The sequence below is a fragment of the Heterodontus francisci genome, chromosome 37 (assembly GCF_036365525.1).
Source record: "Heterodontus francisci isolate sHetFra1 chromosome 37, sHetFra1.hap1, whole genome shotgun sequence".
NCBI lineage: Eukaryota > Metazoa > Chordata > Chondrichthyes > Heterodontiformes > Heterodontidae > Heterodontus > Heterodontus francisci.
The window spans coordinates 39,977,379-39,999,800 of NC_090407.1; the positions used below are offsets into that span (position 1 = coordinate 39,977,379).

Genomic DNA, 22,422 nt, shown 5'->3' on the forward strand with positions numbered 1-22,422 from the left:
CATGCAATGACGTTCCCGAGCCATCCTCTTCCTTCAGGCTGCTGATCACAGAGCTCTCTCTGTGTACCTTCTGGAAGAAGAAACGCGAGCACTTCTCATCCTGCTCAGCAGAGCGGACTCTGGACCGGAAGATGATCTTGGAGGCCTCCGTGGCAAAGAGCGAGGCCTGCTGGCTCTTCACCTCTTGGAGATCCTTCTTGACCTCGACCCCCATCGACTGCAGCCGGAGCAGATTCTGCATTCTTTTCTGGAGTCGGGACATTTCCCTCTGTCTCTCTCTCTCACCTTCTGAACACCTTTGAGGGTGAAGAACCTCTTGATGGTCACTTAGATCGCTTCTCTCCAGTGCACCGGAGACTCAAAGAGGGGTTTCACGGTTCTCCAACCTCCTGCAATAACACTCAACATAGTGCTTCCACTAATTCTGCATCAGCACAATGGAGTCAAGAACACCTCACCTGAAAGTTGCACGGTTAACCCTTTAAATGATGCTCGCCAGGAGGGTTGGGTTTTGGGGGAGGGTTTCTCAAGCAGCTGAATGTATGATCAGCCGGGAATGATTACTAGAGGCTGTTACCTGGATCTGCCTGGTCCAAAATTGCAGATCATGCACTAAATCAGCCTGAGAGATTGCTCGACATCACAAACCAGCCACTCTGCATGTTTCTGGAGCACAGCTGCTCTAGCAGCCTGTCAGTGCACACTATGTGGGCTACAGCGGAACTGTCCTGGCCAGCAGCACCAGTACCAACAGTGCTACAGAGCCCAATTTCACAGCCAGAAATTCCTAATTTTGTTACCCAGCCCTACATAGTTGCAGGCAAATTTGATGAGCTCATTTCTGGTTCTGCCCCCCACCCCTCCTCATTCTGAGGGACAAAGAGAACAAATCTCTCCTGACTCAATGCCACATCATAAAGGGATCACTTGCTGGGGATTATCCCATTCAGTGACAGCCCAATCTGGTATTCTGACCCCAATTAGCTAGTCCTGACACATTACACCGCATGAGTGTGATAAATAAATAGCCTCACAGCAGTCAAACACTCTGCAGAGGTGTGTCACCAGATTGGTTTGAGTTAGACTGGTCAATTTACACTGATGTGAGTATGCTGCATGGATTTGAAATAGATAATGTGAAGAAACAGTTTCAATCTTAGCATTTCCAACCGTATGAAAGCCTTCGTTACGGCTCTGTGTTCCGTGAGGTTAGTTCAGTGCCAAGGCATGTGTGAGGTACAATTGTTCAAAGATAGTTCATAGACCAACTCAATATCTCATCGGTAAATAACTGTTTAATAATGACAATTAACTGGTAAGTTCTGATGGAATGCTGCCCTATTTTGTGGAGGAGGAAGTGTTGAAAATGGGAAAATCAGAATAATTTGAGTGAGTTGTTGAAAAGTGAAGCTAATTACTTAAGTCGGGAAATTACTGTCGCAACTCTTGGTAGAATAAAGAGGTAAAGCATTAAATGGTATTTCAAGATTGATAGATTTCTGTTAGGGATTTTAAGACCAATGGAACCAACAGGTAGATGGAGTCAAGATACAGATAAGCCGTGATCTAACTGAATGGTGGACTAGGCACAAGGGGATGTTGAGGGTCTCCTGTTCCTACGTCTGCATAGGACACATCTTACAGCCTATTTATTTCAATTGAGTTAATGCCTCCACTAAGGTAACAGGCAGATGACTGTCATGGAGTATGAATTTCTTTTCCCAGCTATCCACCATAACTATTACAACATTTTTTCCAGGTTTCTACAGCTTTTCCGCCAATTTAATGTCGGATGAGCGGGAGACACTCCGTGGAAATTCACCCCTCTGCTCCACCCAATGTATTCCTCTGCTAATGTCACCAACAGTATTTTCTAGGCTACAAGGTCCAAATAACGCTGGCTCGTTTGTGTGGTAACATCTTGCTGTGTATCTCTTATCCCTGTAAGCTTGGATTGCACGATTTTCCATTGAGCCAGGTGATACAGCTGAAGGAGGTGATGGACAGTGAGATCTTTGAGAGGCCCCGCTTCACCTACATTGGTACCAACACATTCTGCAACAGCACTGTTGTCCCAGAAGTTTTTAAGCCAATCTGCGGAAAGGCGGACGCTCCTCAGGTTTTTTATACATTGCGTGAGTATCTGAAGAATGTGCTGAAAAATATATTGGACAAAGGAAATGTAAACATTTGTTATTTGCATGTATGTGACCCTAATACGGCTAAATAGAAGTTTGCATCAAATGTTTTGTAGGAACATAAGAATTTCTGAGCGATAAAAGTCCAAGGTTCATCTATTTCACTTTCTACCATTCTGGTAGTCGCATGATGCAATGATACTGGGGTTGTTGACTAATCATAGCCTTCAATCTCTATCAAGAAGGTGCATCTTGACTTTGTATTAAACAGCAGACCCTTGTACATCTCTCCCCATTTTGGTTCTGAGCCTCAGGTCTCATTGCCATAGAGATGATATTGCAGGAGGAGGCCACACAGGTAATTACTGGAAGTTCAGGCCAATGCTAGCTCTGTAATAGCCCACAGGTAAATGTCCACGGGTGGCGGGATCGTGGGTTGGAGAGCCTGGAGATCAGAACCGGAGCCAGAGACTGGGGGGCTGGAAGTCAAGGATCTCAGGGGACCTGGAAGTCAAAGGTCGTGGATCATAGGAGGCCTAGAGGTCAAAGATCGTGGAACTCAGGGGACCTGGAGGTCAAAGGTCTGGATCTCGGGGGGCCTGGGAGGTCGGAGGTTGGTGTCCTCGGAAGGCTGGGAGGTCAGAGGCCAGGGATTTCGGAGGACTTGGAGATCAGCGGTCAGGGTGGTGTTTTACAGGAAACAACTTTTTTTACAGGTGCTGGCTGCCTCAGGGCAAACCAACCTTGCAGGGGTGGGCTCAAAAAAGTGTTAGGCCTCCAGTTTGCATGCGCAAAGGAACAAACGTCTGCTTCAGGCATAGATAAAGGACGCATCTTGTTTGTCATTCCCCTAAATGGCAGGTGGTGCACTTCCTGCCTGCCATTTTGGGCACGTAGGAGGCTACCTAGCAACTGAGAATAGGGTCCCAAATTCTAGACCATAGTGTACAGTCTCTCTAGAAATCTCAAGTCTCTCTGATTTGACGTTCACCCGAGAACTTTTAGTAGGTGGTCACTGGATGAGGATCAAAAGTTGATCTTTCCTCATTTGGCATCTATCTTTGTTCCTCCTATGATCAGCTCTCTCAGCACAGACTGAGCATCAACGTGGGCCCTTCATAGAATCATAGAATGGTTGCAGCACAGAAGGAGGCCATTTGAACCATCATGGCCGAGCCAGCTCTCTGCAAGAGCAACACACCTAGTCCCACTCTCCTGCCTTTTTCCAGTAGCCCTGCAAATTTTTTCTCTTCAGATAATTATCCAATTCTCTTATGAAAGCCTCGATTGAATCTGCCTCCACCACACTCTTTGGCAGTGCATTTCAGATCCTAACCGTAAAAAAAGATTCTCGTATGTTGGTTTTGCTTCTTTTGCCGATCACCTTAAATTGGTGTCCTCTAGTTCTGGATCCTTTGGGTCTCTGTTCAGACCCCTCATGATTTTGATAATCTCAGTCAAATCTCCTCCTAATCCTGTCTTCTCTGATGAGAACAAACCCAACCTATCGAAGTAGCTGAAGTTCCTCATCCCTGGAACCATTCTCATAAATCTTTTCTGCACCCTCTCTAATGTCTTCACGTCCTTCTGAAAGAGTGGTGTCCAGAACGGGATATAATACTCCAGTCGAGGCCGAACCAATATTATTCATCATAACTTCCTTGTTTTTGAACTTTCTTCCCCTATTTATAAAGCCCAGGATCCTGTATGCTTTATTAAACATTTTCTCAATCGCCCATTTCCACCTTCAATGATTTGTGCAAAGTAACCCCAGGTCCGTCTGCTCGTGCACCCACTCTCGAATTGTGCCCTTTATTTTAAATTGATCTCCTTGTTCTTCCTACCTCCTCACACTTTTCTGTATTAAATTTCATCTGCCGCTTGTCCACCCATTCCACTATCCTCCTCACAGTTCACAATGCTTCCAAGTTTTGCGTCGTCTCCAAATTTTGAAATTGTGCCGTGTATACCCAAGTCTAGGTCATTAATATATATCAAGAAAAGCAGGGATCTCAACACTGACCCCTGGGGAACCCCACCACATACCTTCCTTCAGTCCGAAAAACAACTGTTCACACCTACTCTCTGTTTCCTGTCACTCAACCAATTTTGTATCCGTGCTGTTACTGTCCTATTTATTCCATGGGCTCAAAGTTTGCTGACAAGCCTGTTATGTGGCACTTTATCAAATGTCTTTTGGAAGTTCGTGTACACCACATCAACTGTATTATCCTCATCAACCCTCTCTGTTACCTCATCAAAAAATTCAAGTAAGCTCGTTAAACATGACTTGCCCTTAACATACATGAGCTGTATGACTCACGCGCTCAATGATAAAGTTACTGATCCATCAATCTCTTTAGATCAATTGAATAAATATCATTCTAAAAATATCGCCTGATATTTGAATATATTATTACTGTAACATTTCAGACTATTTCAGTGAAATGATACACGAGCTGCACAATTTCCAAAACCATCTCACCCAGTAAGATCAGCATCTCCCTCACCTCTGTTAGTTTATAACAACAACTTGCATTTATATAGCATCTTTAACTTAGTAAAACATCCTAAGTCACTTCACAGGAGGGTTATAAAATAAAATTTGGCACTGAGCCACATAGGAGATATTAGGGCAGATGACCAAACACTTGGCTAAAGAGATAGGGTTTAAGGAGCATCTTAAAGGAGGAAAGCGAGATAGAGAGGGCAGGAAGGTTTAGAGAAGGAATTCCAGAGCTTAGGGCGTTGGCAGCTGAAGGCACGGCCTCCAAGGGTGGAGGGGTCAGAATGAGGGAGTGCAGATATCTCAGAGGGTTGTGTGGCTGATGGAGATTACAGTGAAAGGGAGCGGTGAGGCCATGGAAGAATTTGAAAACAAGAATGATAATTTTTATATCGAGGCATTGCTTGACCGGGAGCCATTGTACGATGGCCAACATAGGGGTGATGGGTAAACAGAATTTGCATGAGTTAGGACACAGGCAGGAGAGTTCTCTATGACCTCAGGTTTATGAAATTCAGAACGTGAGCAACCAGGCTGGAGTGCTTCGGAATAGTCAAGTCTAGAGGGAACAAAGGCATGGATGAGGGTTTCAGCAACAGTTAGCTGCGGCGGGCAGAGTCGGGCAACATTACAGAGGTGCAAATAAGCAGTTTTAGCGATGACGCAGATATGTGGTCAGAAGCTCATCAAATATAACACCAAGGCTGCAGATGGTCTGGTTCAGCTGAAGACAGTTGCCAGGGAGATGGATGTAGTTGGTGGCTAGGGAACAGAATTTGTCACAGGGAGCAAAGACAATGGATTATGTCTTCCCAATATTTAGTGGAGGAAATTTCTGCACATCCAATACTGGATGTCAGACAAGCAATGTGACAATTTAAAGTCAATGGCGGTGTTGAGGGAGATGGTAGTGAGGTAGAGCTGGGTGTCTTCAGCATGCAATGTGGAAACTAATTCCAAATTTTCAGATGATGTCACTAAGGGGCAACATGTAGATGAGAAGTAGGAGGGTGCCCAAGGATCGATCCTTGGGAAACACCAGAAATAAGATTTGAAATACGTTTTCTGATATATTTGGAGTTGAAAATAGCACTATATCCTGATCAGTCACATCTCCCTTCTATAATACATCAATACCTTACGTTGGTGAATAGTTCCTGTGTACAAGATCTTTTTTTTACAGCTGTTGCATTTCAGACGCATTTTGTGTTAACTTTTCCCTTTATATATTCCTATGTCCTCACTTACTTTGGGAACTGCCATGTAATCTTCTCACACTGTGATTAAAGCCCCCTACCAGTGATGGTGCTGTAGCACCTCAGTTTTGTACCACCCAGTTCCTCATACCTGTAATACAGAGAAAATCCATACACCGTTCAACTCTTATTCGCTGCTTCCCAAATTGCTATCAGTATTGCTCTATGTAAGCTGTGACTTAGTGGTAGCAATCGCGCCTCAGAGTCAGTAGGTTGTCAGATTCCATGGCACAAATCGAAAAAGAGCAGGGGAGTTCTCCCTGATGTCCTGATCAATAATTATCCCTCAAACAACATCACTAAAAAGAAGAGGTTATCTAGTCGTTATCACATCGCTGTTTGCGGGAGCTTGCTGTGCACAAATTGGCTGCCATGTTTCCTACATTACAGCAGTGACTTCTCTTCAAAAGTACTTCATTGGCTGTGAAGCAATCTGAGGTTGTGAAAGGCGCTACATAAATGCAAGTCTTTATGTTAGGTCTTGACTTGGTGTATGCAGAGCCTTGGGGGATTGACAAGTGTAAATATATGATTCATTGCTGCTTAATAATTCACCAGACTGAAAAAAATTACAAAATAATTGGGCAAAGCATTAAAAGTGATTTTATAGAAACTCAGAAAGATAAACATTGGCAAGGATTGTGCATGCTTGGATCTTTCTGAGTTTTTTTATTCATCCTTGGGACGTGGGTATCATTGGCCAGGCCAGCATTTATTGTCCATCCCTAATGCCCTTGAGAAGGTGATGGTGAGCTGCCATCTTGAACTGCTGCAGTCCATCTGGTGTAAGTACACCCATGGTGTTATTAGGGAGGAAGTTCTAGGACTTTGACCCAGCAACAGAAAAGGAACGGTGATATAGTTCCAAGTCAGGATGGTGTGTGGCTTGGAGGGGAACTTGCAGGTGGTGGTGTTCCTGTGCATCTGCTGCCCTTGTCCTTCTTGGTGGCAGAGGTCGCAGGTTTGGAAGGTGCTGTCTAAGGAGCCTTGGTGAGTTGCGACAGTGCATCTTATAGATGGTACACACTGCTGCCACTGTGCCCCCATGGTGCCAGGTGAGGTTCTGTGCCTAGAGTGCAATTTCCTGAAATTACCCCTTCAATCTAGATCATGTTTTTGGTGATTTTATTTTTGTAATAAGCTCTTGTTATTGAAAATTGTGCTGTTTGTTTGGAAGTCACATTTAATAGGGATGATTTTTCCGTTCTCTTGCGTTCAGTATGTCCTCCACTCGAAGTGAACTGAACCTGCCATTAGCCTGCCCCGGTGCAAGTTTATCTACAGGCTGGATGTTATTTTGCAAAACCAGCACACATCAGGCCTCTAGGCCTTCAAATCCTTGGTGAGGCTGTAAAAACCAAAACCAATCTTTTTAGGCCTCCCTTGCCTTGCTGCCTGCCTTCACCCCTCAGATCTTCCAATCTGAGGAAGGCCAGGTACGAGGTTCACTGCCAACCTCTTCTGCCCTCCCTCAAAATCGGCAAGCAGCTCCATTGATTGTGGAGGAAAATGAAGCAAGGGGCCAGGAATGCTCTTCCTCTCACAGGCTTCCTTTGCTTATCTCTTTGTGTGTATGTATTTATTTCTCTGACCCAATCCTTTTCCTCTCCTGCCTCACTGATAGCTGGAAACAAACTCAAGAGTGGGAATACCTTTTCGCCAAATAAATTACCTTGTCTTACTCCAGGTGTGAAGCCACAGGCGTAAGCCTGAGGCAATTCTGAAGTCCCCAGCATCACAGATGCCAGTCTTCAGCCAATCCAATTCACTCCATGTGATATCAAGAAATAACTGAAGGCACTGGATACTGCAAAGACTCTGGGCCCTGACAACATTCCAGCAATTGTACTGAAGACCTGTGCTCCAGAACTTGCCGCACCCTTAGCCAAGCTGTTCCAGTACAGCTACAACACTGGCACCTACCCAGCAATGTGGAAAATTGCCCAGGTATGTCCAGTACACAAAGGCAGGACAAGTCCAACCCGGCCAATTACCGCCCCATCAGTCTACTCTCAATCATCAGTAAAGTGATGGAAGAGGTCGTCAGCAGTGCTATCAAGTGGCACGTGCTTAGTAATAACCTGCTCAGTGACGCTCAGTTTGGGTTCTGCCAGCACCACTCAGCTCCTGACCTCATTACAGCCTTGGTTCAAACATGGACAAAAGAGCTGAACTCCAGAGGTGAGGTGAGAGTGACTGCCCTTGACATCAAGGCAGCATTTGACCGAGTATGGCATCAAGGAGCCCTAGCAAAACTGGAGTCAATGGGAATCAGAGGAAACTCTCCACTGGATGGAGTCATACCTAGCACAAAGGAAGATGGTTGTGGTTGTTGGAGGTCAATCATCTCAGCTCCAGGGCATCACTGCAGGAGTTTATCAGGGTAGTGTGCTAGGCTCAACCATCTTCAGCTGCTTCAACAATGACCTTCCTTCAATCATAAGGACAGAAATGGGGATGTTTGCTGATGGTTTCACAATGTTCAGCACCATTCGCGATCCCTCAGACTTTTTTTTAAATTCATTCCTGGGATGTGGGCATTGCTGGCTAGGCCAGCATTCATTGCCCATCCCTAATTGCCCTTGAACTGAGTGGCTTGCGAAGCCATTTAAGAGTCCACCACATTGCTGTGGGTCTGGAGTCACATGTAGGCCAGACCAGGTAAGGACATTAGTGACCCAAATGGGTTTTTACAACAATCAACAATGGTTTCATGGTCACCGTCAGACTAGCTTTTTAATTCCAGATTTATTAATTGAATTCAAATTTCACCATCTGCTGAAGTGGGATTCGAACCCATGTCCCAAGACCACTAGCCCGGGCCTCTGTGTTACTAGTCTAATGACATTACCACTACTCCACTGCCTCCCCAATATTGAAGCAGTCCTTGCAGCAATGCAGCAAGACCTGGAGAATATCCAGGCTTGGGCTGATAAGTGGCAAGTGACATTCATGTCACACAAGTGCCAGGCAAATACTATCTCCAATAAGAGAGAATCTAACCATCTCCCCTTGACATTCAATGGCATTACGATCACTGAATCCCCCATTATCAACATCCTGGGGGTTACCATTGACCAGAAACTGAACTGGAGTAGCCATATAAATACTGTGGCTACAAGAGCAGGTCAAAGTCCGGGAATCCTGCGGTGAGTAACTCATCTCCTGACTCCCCAAAGCATGTCCACCATCTACAAGGCACAAGTCAGGAGTGTGATGGAATACTCTCCACTTGCCTGGATGAGTGCAGCTCCAACAACACTCAAGAAGCTCGACACCATCCACAGCAAAGCAGCCCGCTTGATTGGCACCCGATCCGCAAACATTCACTCCCTCTGCCACCAATGCACAGTGGCAGCAGTGTGCACCATCTACAAGATGCACTGCAGCTTCGCACCAAGGCTCCTTAGCAAGCACCTTCCAAACCTGCAACCTCTACCACCTAGAAGGACAAGGGCAGCAAATGCTTGGAAACACCACCACCTGCAAGTTCTCCTTCAAGCCACACACCATCCTAACTTGGAACTATACCACTGTTGCTTCACTGTCGCTGGGTCAAAATCCTGGAATTCCCTTCCTAACAGCACTGTGGGTGTACCTACCTCACAGGGACTGCAGCGGTTCAAGAAGGCAGCTCACCGCCACCTTCTCAAGGGCAATTAGGGATGGGCAATAAATGCTGGCCTAGCCAGCGATGCCCAAATCCCATGAACGAATAAAAAGAACACCCAAATGGACAAACTGGGGATTACAGGTGGAATGGTTGATCAATAATTTCTGTTAGACAGGTTTAAGGCCTGAGGAGACCTGTGATAAGCTGGCTGGGTGTGCACCTTGTAAAAACTGATAACTGGTTCCTTGGATCATCTGTGACGGGCAGACCTGGGAACATTCAGGGTAGGTGATTTTGCTTGGAAATCAAGCCAATTGCCAGCGGGCAGGACTAGATAGCACCTAACAGATAACAAACCTCACACCTGATTGGTCCCTTCCCTCCATTAAGCTTACACTTAGCAGCGGCCAGTTGGAAAGCTATGCTCACAACCAGAGTTCTGATTTGATAACTACACAATAAATGTGATGCAGTGAGCTCATATGAGACAAGTATTGAGTTTTGGAGAGCTAGGTTGATTTACAAAACATAGAAATTTTAAATTACAAAAGCACTTATGGCTGGAAATGGAGTAAGGATAGAGGGGAGTGTGGAATGGGCACAGGTCTTTAAATCCAGATCAATGCTTGCCTAGGCCCAGTCACCATTAAGTCAGTGTTATTTATTTTCAGGTTGTGCAGGCCATTTTATTTCAAGGGTAATTTGCTTGTTCGTGTTACATACCCCTCACAATGATTGGATTATATGATACATGCTAATTTCTATGTTATATTGATGGTGTTCCTCATAACTTAGTTGATTTCTGATGTCAATGTTCATGGATGACATTTCTCTCTGCAATTTATTTGGAATTAATAAGGACTCTGTAGCTGAGCTCCTTGGATTGTGACATCTCTTTAATTGACTTCTGAGGGATTCCGAGAGATTGATTTTTCGCTCTAGCCCTTCAAACCCATTAAAATATCAGCTGCAATTTGAATTCTTAAATGCTTCTACAAATTGTAAACAGTAAGAATTATTTCAATTTGCTTCAATTTTCAAAGAGGCTGGAACCTGAGTTCAGGAATGAAGCATTGAGACTGAAGGGGACTTTTTTTTTGCCTATTACTTGATTTATTTTTTCTGAAGCAGCCAAAGCACTGAGCCAATCAGGCCAGACAGACACGATTCTCTTGTATCTGATTTGTTTGCATGAAAAGCAGCAGAAACACTGAACTAATTGGGAAACTGAGGCATGTTGAACATTGAATCAATCAGAATTCAGACTATTATCTACATTGAATCAATTGGAAAGTTCAGATAGAAGCCCAAAGGAAGTCTTAACACAAGAAATCTCATGACACAGATTTTGATGGCAATGAAATGATTAAAGAATAAGACAATGCATTTCATGCATGATGCATGTTTGACCCATTTTCAATCTATCTTTCCAGGGCAAATTGGTACAAATCCATATCCTTGCACTATCTGTGCATACGTTGCTTGTGTTGGCTGTACTTAACCTCAGACCTGGAGACCTAATCCATGTATAAAACGCACGTTCCTTTAATATTCATCCACTGAATCCCCAGGAAAGGAATCAGAGAACCTTGTTTTACAATCTTGTGTGATCAGTAAGACAGATAAATAAATCTAAAACTTCTTGTTGAAAACTTTTGGAACCAATTTCATTTTAATGTGATAGTCCTGCAGTACATGAGAGGCTTGCCAGAAGATACTGTGATGTGAATGGAAAGGACCAACTTCAAATGTAATCGCAAAGGAAAGTCTCACCATCTTCCCAATGAGACTGAAAAGGACTCTTTGTTCAGTTTAAAATTTTTGCCAATTTCCACTTTGGTTAGTATTCCATCTTTAAGTTGCCAAAGGACAATATCACTGAGCAGTGAGATAACCGGATCATAGGCAGACAAGCAGAGAGTGTTCTGCATCATAGTATCTCTCTTTAATTTTCTGAGGTGATTTACAATTGTGTTTCTTTTGATAATTTTTTTTTCATTCATCAATGTGAGATGAACTCTAGGGAATGGAATACTTTTCCTTTTGGCCTTCCCAGTGTCAGCATCAAACACTCTCAGGTTGGATGTAACAGAGACAGTTTCAGGATACCTAAACCATGTATAATCCATCAGAAGCACGCAGCAGCACTGGGAACCATTTACCTCCACGTTGAGAGTGTCGTCACCCTTTCACAGTTTTACAGCACAGGAAGAAGCTTTGAGAAACACTCTCTGCATGTAGCTCAATGCCTTTGAGTGCTGGTCTGTCTCTTTAGGAATGTTGTACAGCTGAGTTAGGCTGAGTTAGAGTCACTGCTTAAAGCTCTGTTTCTAACTGTAATACTAAGTGTGGAAGCAAGGAGTTCCCATTGCAACATCTGACTCACCTTGTTTGCGCCACATGTATTGTACTGGATTATTATGTCGAAGACAACCAACAGTTGGGTGCTGTGTGTGGCCCTGGACTCACTCCATCCTCTAAATGGTGCACCTTAAATAAAAATGTGAATATTTCTGCTTCTCCCCTTGGTATTGCTGCACTTAGTGCCATCATCCCAAATGAAATCTTGACTCACGAGCTGAATTTCAGTCCCTGATTGGAAGCAGAGATTTGAATTTGAGGTTTTTTGGAAATTCTTTTCATGGGATGTGGGCATCGCTGGCAAGGCCAGCATTTGTTGCCCATCCCTAATTGCCCTTGACAACTGAGTGGCTTGCTAGGCCATCTCAGAGGGCAGTTAAGACTCAACCACATTGCTGTGGGTCTGGAGTCACATGTAGATCAGACCAGGCAAGGACAACAGATTTCCTTCCCTAAAGGAACTTAGTGAACCAGATGAGTTTTTATGACAATCGCTGATAGCTTCATGCCCCATTACTGAGGTTAGCTTTCAATTCCAGATTTTTTTAATCAATTAATTGAACTTATTAATTGAATTTAAATTCCACCAGCTGCCATGGTGGGATTTGAACCCATGTCCCCGGGTCATTAGCTTGGGCCTCTGGATTACTAGTACAGTGACATTAACACTACCCCACCACCTCCCTTTTGAACTCTGTAGGCAATAGACAGTGACAGTGGTGCAGTGAGTAAACTCTCACTTCTGGTTTCAAGGATTGTAGGTTTAAATTGCACTCCAGCGACTCAAACGCAAAACATAGCCTGACACTATAGTGCAGTACTGAGGGAGTGCTGCACTGTCAGAAATATCCTTTTCGAGGATAGGTTAAATCAAGGCCCTGTCTGCTCTGGTTGTAAGCATTCCTGGATGTTTGACCGCATGACATCTGACCATGTGATGCCTGGCCACATAACCTCCAAGTTTATCTGAGATTGTTTCTGCCTGTGTGTTTGTAGTTACATCATGTACTCTCAGTTTCAATTTGTCATTCATTTGAAATTAATAAAACTGATACGGTGATTCAAAGTGTGTTTTATGAATTATTAAATAGTGAAAGTAATGCCAGTTCCAGTTGTAGCTTTCACCTTCAGATCTACAGGGAAAGAGGTGGGGGGTGGAATTAATTGGATAGCTTTTTCAAAGAGATGCCACAGGCATGATGGCTGAATGGCCTTCTGTAACATTCGATGATTCTTAATTCTCTTTTCATAAACAGTTTCCCTTATGACATCCGATGGGCAGTGGGCTCTGCGATCTCACCATCTGCCCAATGCCCTTGGCGAGTAGCCCTAGCCATATTGACAATCGGGCTTTGTTTGCTTCCAATTAGCGAGCTGTGAGCACAGACCAGTGCTCACAGGCAGCTCCCTGTTGGGGGTGGGTGGGGGAGAAAGCGTGGCAACCAGCCGGCAGCTCCTCTGCAGATCCACGCATGAAGTCAAAACTCAAAAGGTGGTGGGGACTTGGTGGGGGGGGGGGGGGGGGGGGGCGCAGTGGGGGGATTAAAAAAGAATCCTGCTCCTCCTGAGCCCACAGAAACTATTCTGAAATCCTACCTGTGTGTTTTCCAGAGAGGCCTGTAGCAGCCCCTTTAAGGACCATTGGTTGGTTCACCCTATGACACGTGTGAATGAATGGAGCATGCATGGTGTGTAATCTGCCCATTGGTACCTGGAAATTACATCAACTTCTATATACGTCATCGGGCACCAATTTGCTGCCTTAGTGAAGACCAGTGGCAATGGCAGCTGGAGGATCGGGAGGTCCCCATTCCCGCCCAGTCAAGGGGGTGAAAATTGGCACCCCCATGTCTCTGGAGAACCTGAATCTGTGTCTCTTACTCTTTGTCATTGTAGAACACCTCGCGCCTAGCAACTTACAAATTAAGGACAACAAAAACAAGGAAAGCAGGAGGAACTTTTTTTAAGGAACAGATTGCCAGAATGGGTGGCAGAACAAGAAACCTTAATGGGTTTCAAAAAGAATTTAGAGAGGTCCTTGTTAGCAAATGGGATTTAGAGTTGTTAGGATTGCTATGGATGGATGCCATGGATGGGCTGAAGGTCTTCTGCCTGAAACTGCTACTATATAACTATGCTCACTTGCTTGCTGGGAATATGTGGGATTCCCATTAAATCTTCGACCAATTCAGAAGGTGGAAAATATCTGAATGCTGCACAACTCTGCACACAGTCTAAAATACTGTCCGGGTTTATTCACAAATTAAACCGATTAATAGAAATAAAACATAGGGAAGATAATGCACAGACCACTCAGTCACTTACACATACATAGATCATGATGACTTGTTAAATACAATGTGCTGTTCACCCAGTCTTTTTTCTCGAAGTTTTGGAAGGACACAGTCTACAGTGTTACATATACACGCACAGTTTATGCAGATCTCCTAAAATTACTCTCCAGTCCAACAAGCCCCCTCTCTGACCAGTCAGCTGCCATTCCAATGACTGACCCCTCTCAATGACTAATCCCTTTCCAATGACAGACTCCCTACAATGGCTTTGAGCCATTGGCCGGCCGTCCGGACAACTGGCCTCCCAATCTTTTTTTTAAATTAGCTCGCACTGCTAAATTCAGGAGGACCTCCAGGAAACCTGTACTTCCAGGTTTTCTGACTCCCAAGCACCCCAGGGGTTCACAAGTCTTTGAAGATGCCAAAACAAGTTAGGAAGGCTGTTAAAAAAAAAAGTATATGGAATCCTTGGTTTTATTAATAGAAGCATAGAGCACAAAAGCAAGGAAGCGATGCTAAATATTTACGAATCACTCGTTAGGCTGCAGCTGGAGTATTGTGACCAATTCTGGACACTACACTTTAGGAAATATTTCAAAATCTTGCAGACAGTGGAGAGGAGATTTACCAGAACTATGCCAAGGAATTCAGTTATGTGGAGAGGCGAGAGAAGCTGGAATTATCTGCGTACAGCACAGATGGCTATGGGCAGATTTAACAAATGTGTTCAAAATTGTGAGGGATTTTAATAACGTAAGTAGGTAGAAACTGTTTTTGTTGCAGGTAGGCCCGGTAACCAGAGCCGGCCTCCCATCTTTCACCTTCCATAAACTTCAGCTCATCCAAAACTCTGCTGCCCTTATCCTAAACTGCACAAAGTCCTGTTCAACCATCACCTCTGTGCTCTCTGACCTACATTGGCTCCCAGTCCACCAATGCCTCAAATTTAAAATTGTCATTTTGTATTCAAATCATTCCCTGCTCTCACCCCTCCCCATCTCTGTAACTTCCTCCAACCCTGCTTTCTCAAGTCTTGAAGCTTACTGTGTACCTCCATACAAGGCCTTACATTGACTGATCATGAGTTGACCCAGTCATTTGCTGTATTGACGTACTGTCCAATTCTAGTGCAGATTTGTGAGCTACACCCCTCCCCCACCTACCACCAGTCCAAAATAATCAGTCATTTCTTTATCTGGGATATAATTTTCTAAGATAGGTTGAACTTTGATGAGGTAATGCCAGATTATGTCACTGGAGGTATCGTTTCATAATACAGTACGGCATCCTGGTTAGGTTCTATTATTGTACCCGTGTAGGACAAAATATCACTCAGTTATCACAGGGCACACCTGCAGAGCAAGGCAGTCATGGGAAGATTTGCCAATTGGTAAGAAGGAGGTATCAATACAGATCAGTCTTTTTTTCAGCCACCAGCAGAAGGATGACTATGAAGCACCTTGGAAAGTTTTTCTCTATTAAAGATGCTATATAAATGCAAGTTGTTATTTCTAGATTGATGTACTATCACTCGCCTTCTTTCAGCTGCGTGCAGGTACAACTCCGTTCCATGTGGCTGAGCTCTGTTGGTTGGTAAATGGGTCAGAACAAGAACATGAAGTGACATGAAGACATCATGTGGAGAGACTGAACGATGTTAATGTCACTTGGACCAAGCACAAAATCCATCTGAACCAGTCAGATGTGACGATGTTAAGAACTAGCCTTTCCTGTTTCCAGACAGTTTCTTCTACTACAAATACATTTTAAAAAAAAACAAATATTTATTTCTTCCATATTTTTCTCCCCTTTCAAGCCATAGTTTGTAAATTTGTTCTCCATATATGGCGGATGCTGATAAGTATAGACTTATTGCCCATCCCCAGTTACCCTGAGAAGATAGGAATGGACCTTCCTGAATCACTGCAATCCTTTGGCTAATCATGTTGCCACAATGGTGTTGGGTAGGGATTTCAGGATACTGTCCCAGGGAACATAAAGGAATGGTGATATACGGCCACATTAGGCAAGTGTGTGACTTGAATGGGAACTTGGAGGTGACGCTGTTCCCCTACTGTTACTGTTCTTGGCTTTCTTGGAGGCAAAGGATTCAGGCGAATGAGGTGCTGTCAAATTCACCTTTGTGAGTTTCTGCAGTATATCCTGTGGATAATGCATTCTTCAGCCACAGTACACCAATGAAGGAAGAGGTGATGTTGAGTCCATTAGCAGGGCACTAAACAAGCGACCTATTCTGTTCCGAATGGTGTCGCTGTATTTGAGTGTTGTTACTCAACTCTACATCACACTCCTGATTTGAAGCATGTAGGTGATGGAGAGGTTTTGAAGCATCATGAGGTGAGAAACTCATTGCAAAATACCCACCCTCTGTCCTCTTCCTTTTGCCACAATAATGACATAGTCAGTCCATGCTTGCAGCCAAGGTGTTGATGATAGGGGACTCAGTGAAGGTGGTGCAGTTGAAGGTTGGGGGGTTTACTCGGCTGTCCCTTGCTGGAGATGGTCATTGCTTGGTGCTTATGTGGTGGAAATGGCCACTACCACTTGTCAGCCCAAGTCTAGATGTTATGCAAGCCTGGCCAGAAACTGGCCTGGGTTGCTTCATTATCAGAGGAATTACGAATAGAAATGAACACTCCATAATGGTCAATGAACAGCTTCGTTCATGACCTTATGATGGAGGGAATGTCACCGATGAAGCAACTGAAAATGGTTGGACTAAGGGCACTTCCATGAGTCCATCATGGACGTATGCACAGTCATGCAGTTGACCCTGGAGTGTATGGTAGCTCCAGTATAATCTACAACAGAAGCAGATTGTGAGTTCAGAATGTGAGCTATAGCTTCTGCTGTTGGGAGCCAGATTGAGCAGGGCAATTTCTCAGAGTTTCCAAGATCAGACTGGAACCATTCCGCCTGCTTATCTACCAACCAGCGGCCCAACAGACCTATTGCCCAGTAGCAGTGTGCAGAAGGGTTATATGCATGTATGTCTCTCATCACAGTGCCAATTTTGTTCCATCCCACCAGAACCTTCAGTTACATTTCTAGAAGTAAGCAGCCTACACGTTTGAACTTTTAACAGCACAGGGTATATAGCGTTCAGCAGGGCCCTGTGAACCTCTGCTGTCCCAAGATGAGGATCACAGCAAGAATCAGGCTGAAAATTCCCAGCCATTTACCTCTGAACTTATATAGTTACAGTTTCAGGCAGGGGAAGATCTTTGGTCCATCTAACCCACCTATCCACAGTATTCACATAGTGCATTTGGGCGACACAGCGGCGCAGTGGTTTGCACCACAGCCTCACAACGCCAGGGACCCGGGCTCGATTCTGGATACTGCCTGTGCGGAGTTTGCAAATTCTCCCTGTGACTGCGTGGGTTTCTGCCGGGTGCTCTGGTTTCCTCCCACAGCCAAAGACTTGCAGGTGATAGGTAAATTGGCCATTGTAAATTGCCCCTAGTGTAAGTAGGTGGTAGGAATATGGGATTACTGTAGGGTTAGTATAAATGGGTGGTTGTTGGTTGGCACAGACTCGAAGGGCCTGTTTCAGTGTTGTATCTCTAAAATATCAAAAAGATAATAACACTGAATCCGTTTTGATGACAAGAACATATCTTATGCCTTCTTGAAAGACATTAAGCTTTCTTGTTTCACTAGTATTCTGTTCCACCCTTTACAAGCAAGAAGTTCCTCCTGCTTTGTCTATTTTCTTCTGTTGTTCTTAATTTGTAAATATGATCCCTTGTGCTTAAATTCTTTGCCTGGTAGCAAAACATACTTGGATCTGATTTGGCCATACTCTGCATAATTTTAAACATCTCTGACATACTGCCTTTCATTTTTCTCTATTCCAGAGAGAACTGACCAACATCCCACCACTGAGGAAGCACCAAGGAGCGGGAGAAGGCTTGGATTAAATGAATGTACATGTTTTGGGGTCAAGGGGATTTCTAGATATAGAAGAGAAACAAATGTTTGCATAGTTATGTTAAATAAATCATATAGTATTGGTGTCCTTACCTAAGGAGAGATGTACTTGGCTTAGAGATAGTGCGATAAAGGTTCTCTAGACTGATTTCTGGGATAACAGGGCTGTCCTATGAGGAGAGATTGAGTAGAATGGGCCAATATTCTCTGGACTTCAGAAGAATGAGAGGTAATCTCATTGATACATATACAATTCTTCGAGGGATTGACAGGGCACATGCTGAGAGGCTAGAGAATCTAGAATGAGGGACATTGTCTCAGGATAAGGGGTCAGCCATTTTGGACTGAGAGGAGGAGAAGTTTCTTCATTCAGAGGGTGGTGAATCCCTGGAATTCTCTACCGCAGAGAACTGTGGAAGCTCAGTCGCTGAGTATATTCAAGACAGAGATCAATAGATTTTTGGGAATCAAGAGATATCGGGATAGGGCAGGAAAGTGGAGTTGATGCAGAAGATCATCCATAATCTTACTGAATAGCGGAGAAGGCCCGAATGCTACTCCTATTTCTTATGTTCCAAGATACTGGCTCGGCCTGATCTGTGGCAAATAGGATGTCAAGGGTATTTTCATCCAGATGTTTGGCTCTTGAAAGTTTTGTAGGGAAGCTTTGTGTGATTACTTTATTGAGAGTGAAGTTGTCATATGGAGATCCTGATGGCAGTACTGCGGTAGTGATGGGCAGACACTTAAGTTGCCCCTTATGAGTTGTTTGTATATTTAATGGCAGTTGGTAAAAGTTCCACTGCCTATTTTTCCTGCTTTCCAGGGTCATATTCCCTGTCATCCTCTGGATCCATAAGAAAATGTTATTTCCCAGTATTGAAGCTGTGGAGCATGCTGCAGGCCATAGTGATCTTGCAAACCCTGGCTGGACTATACCATAGTGTGCCCCATGAACTGTCGAGGCATCTGAAGTTAGCCTTTAGAATGCCAAAGGTCTATTCAACAGCACTCATGGTGGTACAATGAAACTAATTGTATCCAATTTGTTCGAGTGTTCTTAGGTCCCTTAGTGGGCCATAGCCACTGCTTTAGAGGGTAGCATTTGTCCCCCCAGTCTGTCATCCAGGGCCTGTAAAGCTGGTACTCTTGCCTGCCATAAAGTGAAAATCCCTGGATGGCTTTACAGGCATGATGTACTTAACATCACACGTTAGCTGCACGTTAAGGCAGTGAGACCCTTCCTCATTGACATTGATATATTTATTGTATTCTGCAGTATTTTATTGGAGGCCTCTTGGACATGGGGAAATCCAGGCAATCTCTAAAATTGTGTCATCCTTTCCCATTGTGTGTCACGTCCATGGGAAGGAGATTACCTGGGTAGATCTCCAAAGCAGGGCATCAGTAATCTGCCAATTGACCTATGGGGCACATCTCCTCCTAGGCTGCCTGAAAGGAACTGTAGAGTAGTGTTGAGGGCACTGTGATCTTTTCTGCCATTGTCAAAGCAGTGGCTCAGGATGATGCAGGCTCCATGTTCTGAGGTAAGCAGCTGGCCCAACTATGCCCGTCGGGAGCACAGCTTTCTGAGGCTTTGTTGTCTTGGCAAGTTCTTACAGGTGTGGTATGAGTACCAGCGAGAGTGCGCCAATTGGCACCTGTAATGTCTGAGAAATCTGGTCTCCCTCCTTTGGTCCCCCTTTTCCTTATGCCCAAAATGGAGGTAATCATGTGCCAGAGAAAAGGTGTTGTTGGGGTTATGGTAACGGCGACCAAATGTTACAAATCAAAATATCAGCAAGTCAACCCCTAAAACAATGATCAAGCTGCCCTCCTATTATAAGTTGACAAAGCTACAAGTCAAATTACTAGAGATAAAAAGCAACAGTTGTCTGAAGTGAGAGCTACACCATAAAGGTCACTAACAACACTGCCATCAGAAGGTTACGGGTTCGAGCCCCACTCGAGAAACTTAAGCACAAAATCTAGCCTCTCACTCAAGGAATTCCGCACTGTCAGAGGTGCTGCCTTTTGGATGAACTGTTAAACCAAGGCCTCATCTGCCCTCCCAGGTGAACATAAAGAATCATCTCATGATACTATTTTGAAGTAGGGCAGAGGAGTTCTCCCTGGTGTCCAGGTCAATATTTATGTCTCAATTAATACCAACAAAACAGATTATCTGGTCATTACCCTATTACTGTTTGTGGGAGCTTGCTGTGTAAAAATTGGCTGCCACCTTTCCTACAATACAACAGTGATTATACTTCAAAAGTATTTCATTTGCTGTTTAATGCTTTGGGATGTCCTGAGGCCATGAAAGGTGCTACATAATTTTTTTAGGATTATTTGTTTGTGGGATGTGGGCATCACTGGCAAAACCAGCATTTATTGCCCATTCCTAATTGCCCTTGAGAAGGTGGTGGTGAGCTGCCTTCTTGAACTGCTACAGTCAGTGTGGGGTAGGTACACCCACAGTGCTGTCAGGAAGGGAGTTCCAGGATTTCGACCCAGCGACAGTGAAGGAATGGCGATATAGTTCCAAGTCAGGATGGTGTGTGGCTTGGAGGGGCACTTGCAGATGATGGTGTTCCCATGCGTCTGTTGCCCTTGTCCTTCTAGTTGGTAGAGGTCACGGGTTTGGAAGGTGCTAAGGAGCCTTGGTGCGTTGCTGCAATGCATCTTGTAGATGGTACACACTGCTGCCACTGTGCGTCGGTGGTGGAGGGAGTGAATGTTTGTAGATGGGGTACCAATCAAGCGGGCTGCTTTGTCCTGGATGGTGTCGAGCTTCTTGAGTGTTGGAGCTGCACCCATCCAGGCAAGTGGAGAGTATTCCATCACACTCCTGAGTTGTGCCTTGTAGATAGTGACGGGCTTTGGGGAGTCAAGAGGGGAGTTACTCACCACAGAATTCCCAGCCTCCCACCTGCTCTTGTAGCCACATTATTTATGTGACTGGCCCAGTTAACTTTCTGGTTAATGGTGACCTCCTCCCCCACCCCACCCCCACCAGGATGTTGATGGTGGGTGATTCAGCAATGGTAATTCCATTGAATGTCAAAGGTAGATGGTTAGATTCTCTCTTATTGGAGAAGGCCATTGCCTGGCATGTCTGTGGCGTAAATGTTACTTGCCACTTATCAGCCCAAGCCTGATTGCTATCTAGTTCTTGCTATATGTGGGCATGACTGCTTCATTACCTGAGGAGTTGCGAATGGTGCTGAACATTGTGCAATCATCAGCGAGCATTCCCACTTCTGATCTTATGATGGAAGATGAAGTAGCTGAAGATGGTTGGGCCTAGGACACTACCCTGAGGAACTCCTGCAGTGATGGCCTGGGACTGAGATGATTGGGCTCCAACAACCACAAACATTTTCCTTTGTGCTAGGTATGACTCCAACCAGCGGAGAGTTTTCCCCTTGATTCCCATTGACTTCATTTTACCAGGGTTCATTGAGGAGGCAGTGCAGAATGAGTTTTGATGACTTTTACTATATTGAAATGAATAACAAATATAACAATACAAAAACGCGCCTATGAACATAAATACTTTGAGAATCTACTTTTCAGCAAACTTCAAGGAAAAGACCCTTCAGTGAGAGCAACACTGTGTCATTCCAATACAGCTTCCATCTAACTTTGTTAAAGCATCATCTCCTGATAGAACAGACAGACAGCAGCAAAATCATCAATGCAATTCAGGAATATGCTGGTAAAAGCGATGAATGTAACCTTGTAGATTTGTAATAATCAGGGAGATCCCAGTCTTATAGGCCGATCGCTCACAGTCACGTTGCTACTCTTTGTCTGACTGGATTGAAGCCCAATATGATTCTGAAAATTATATTTATTTTATTTAGAGATACAGCACTGAAACAGGCCCTTCGGCCCACCAAGTCTGTGCTGACCATCAACCACTCATACTAATCCTACATTAATGCCATATTCCTACCACCTACCTATACTAGAGGCATTTTATAATGGCCAATTTACCTATCAACCTGCAAGTCTTTGGCTGTGGGAGGAAACCGGAGCACCCGGCAAAAACCCACACGGTCACAGGGAGAACTTGCAAACTCCACACAGGCAGTACCCAGGATCAAACCCGGGTCACTGGAGCTGTGAGGCTGCGGTGCTAACCACTGCACCACTGTGCCGCTGTGCAGAGTGCATTCTGCAATACAGCAGCCAGTCAAAATTTAAAGTCATTAAAGTTTGAACGATGGTGGATAGCAAAGTTTTACATAAATTAACATTTTAAGATATTCAATGCACAAATGTTGAATGGATA

The 22,422-nt window shown here is 44.4% G+C and overlaps 1 protein-coding gene across 4 annotated transcripts in view; it reads left to right on the top strand.

Annotated features, from left to right (window-relative positions):
- Positions 1–12,940, top strand: part of LOC137352266 (guanylin-like) — a 31,601-nt gene extending 18,661 nt beyond the window's left edge. For 2 of the 4 annotated variants that reach the window (XR_010969663.1, XR_010969662.1), the window contains 2 exons: positions 1,760–2,135; positions 10,947–12,940. Coding sequence is in view for 2 of the 4 variants with exons in the window: in XM_068017552.1 (XP_067873653.1) it covers positions 1,949–2,135; positions 10,947–11,014 (255 nt within the window). In the remaining 2 variants the exon portion in view is untranslated. Of the gene's footprint in view, positions 1–1,759; positions 2,136–7,587; positions 7,848–10,946 lie in introns of all 4 variants that reach the window. The other 2 variants (XM_068017553.1, XM_068017552.1) reach the window with 2 other exon arrangements.
- Positions 12,941–22,422: the final 9,482 nt, after the last annotated feature.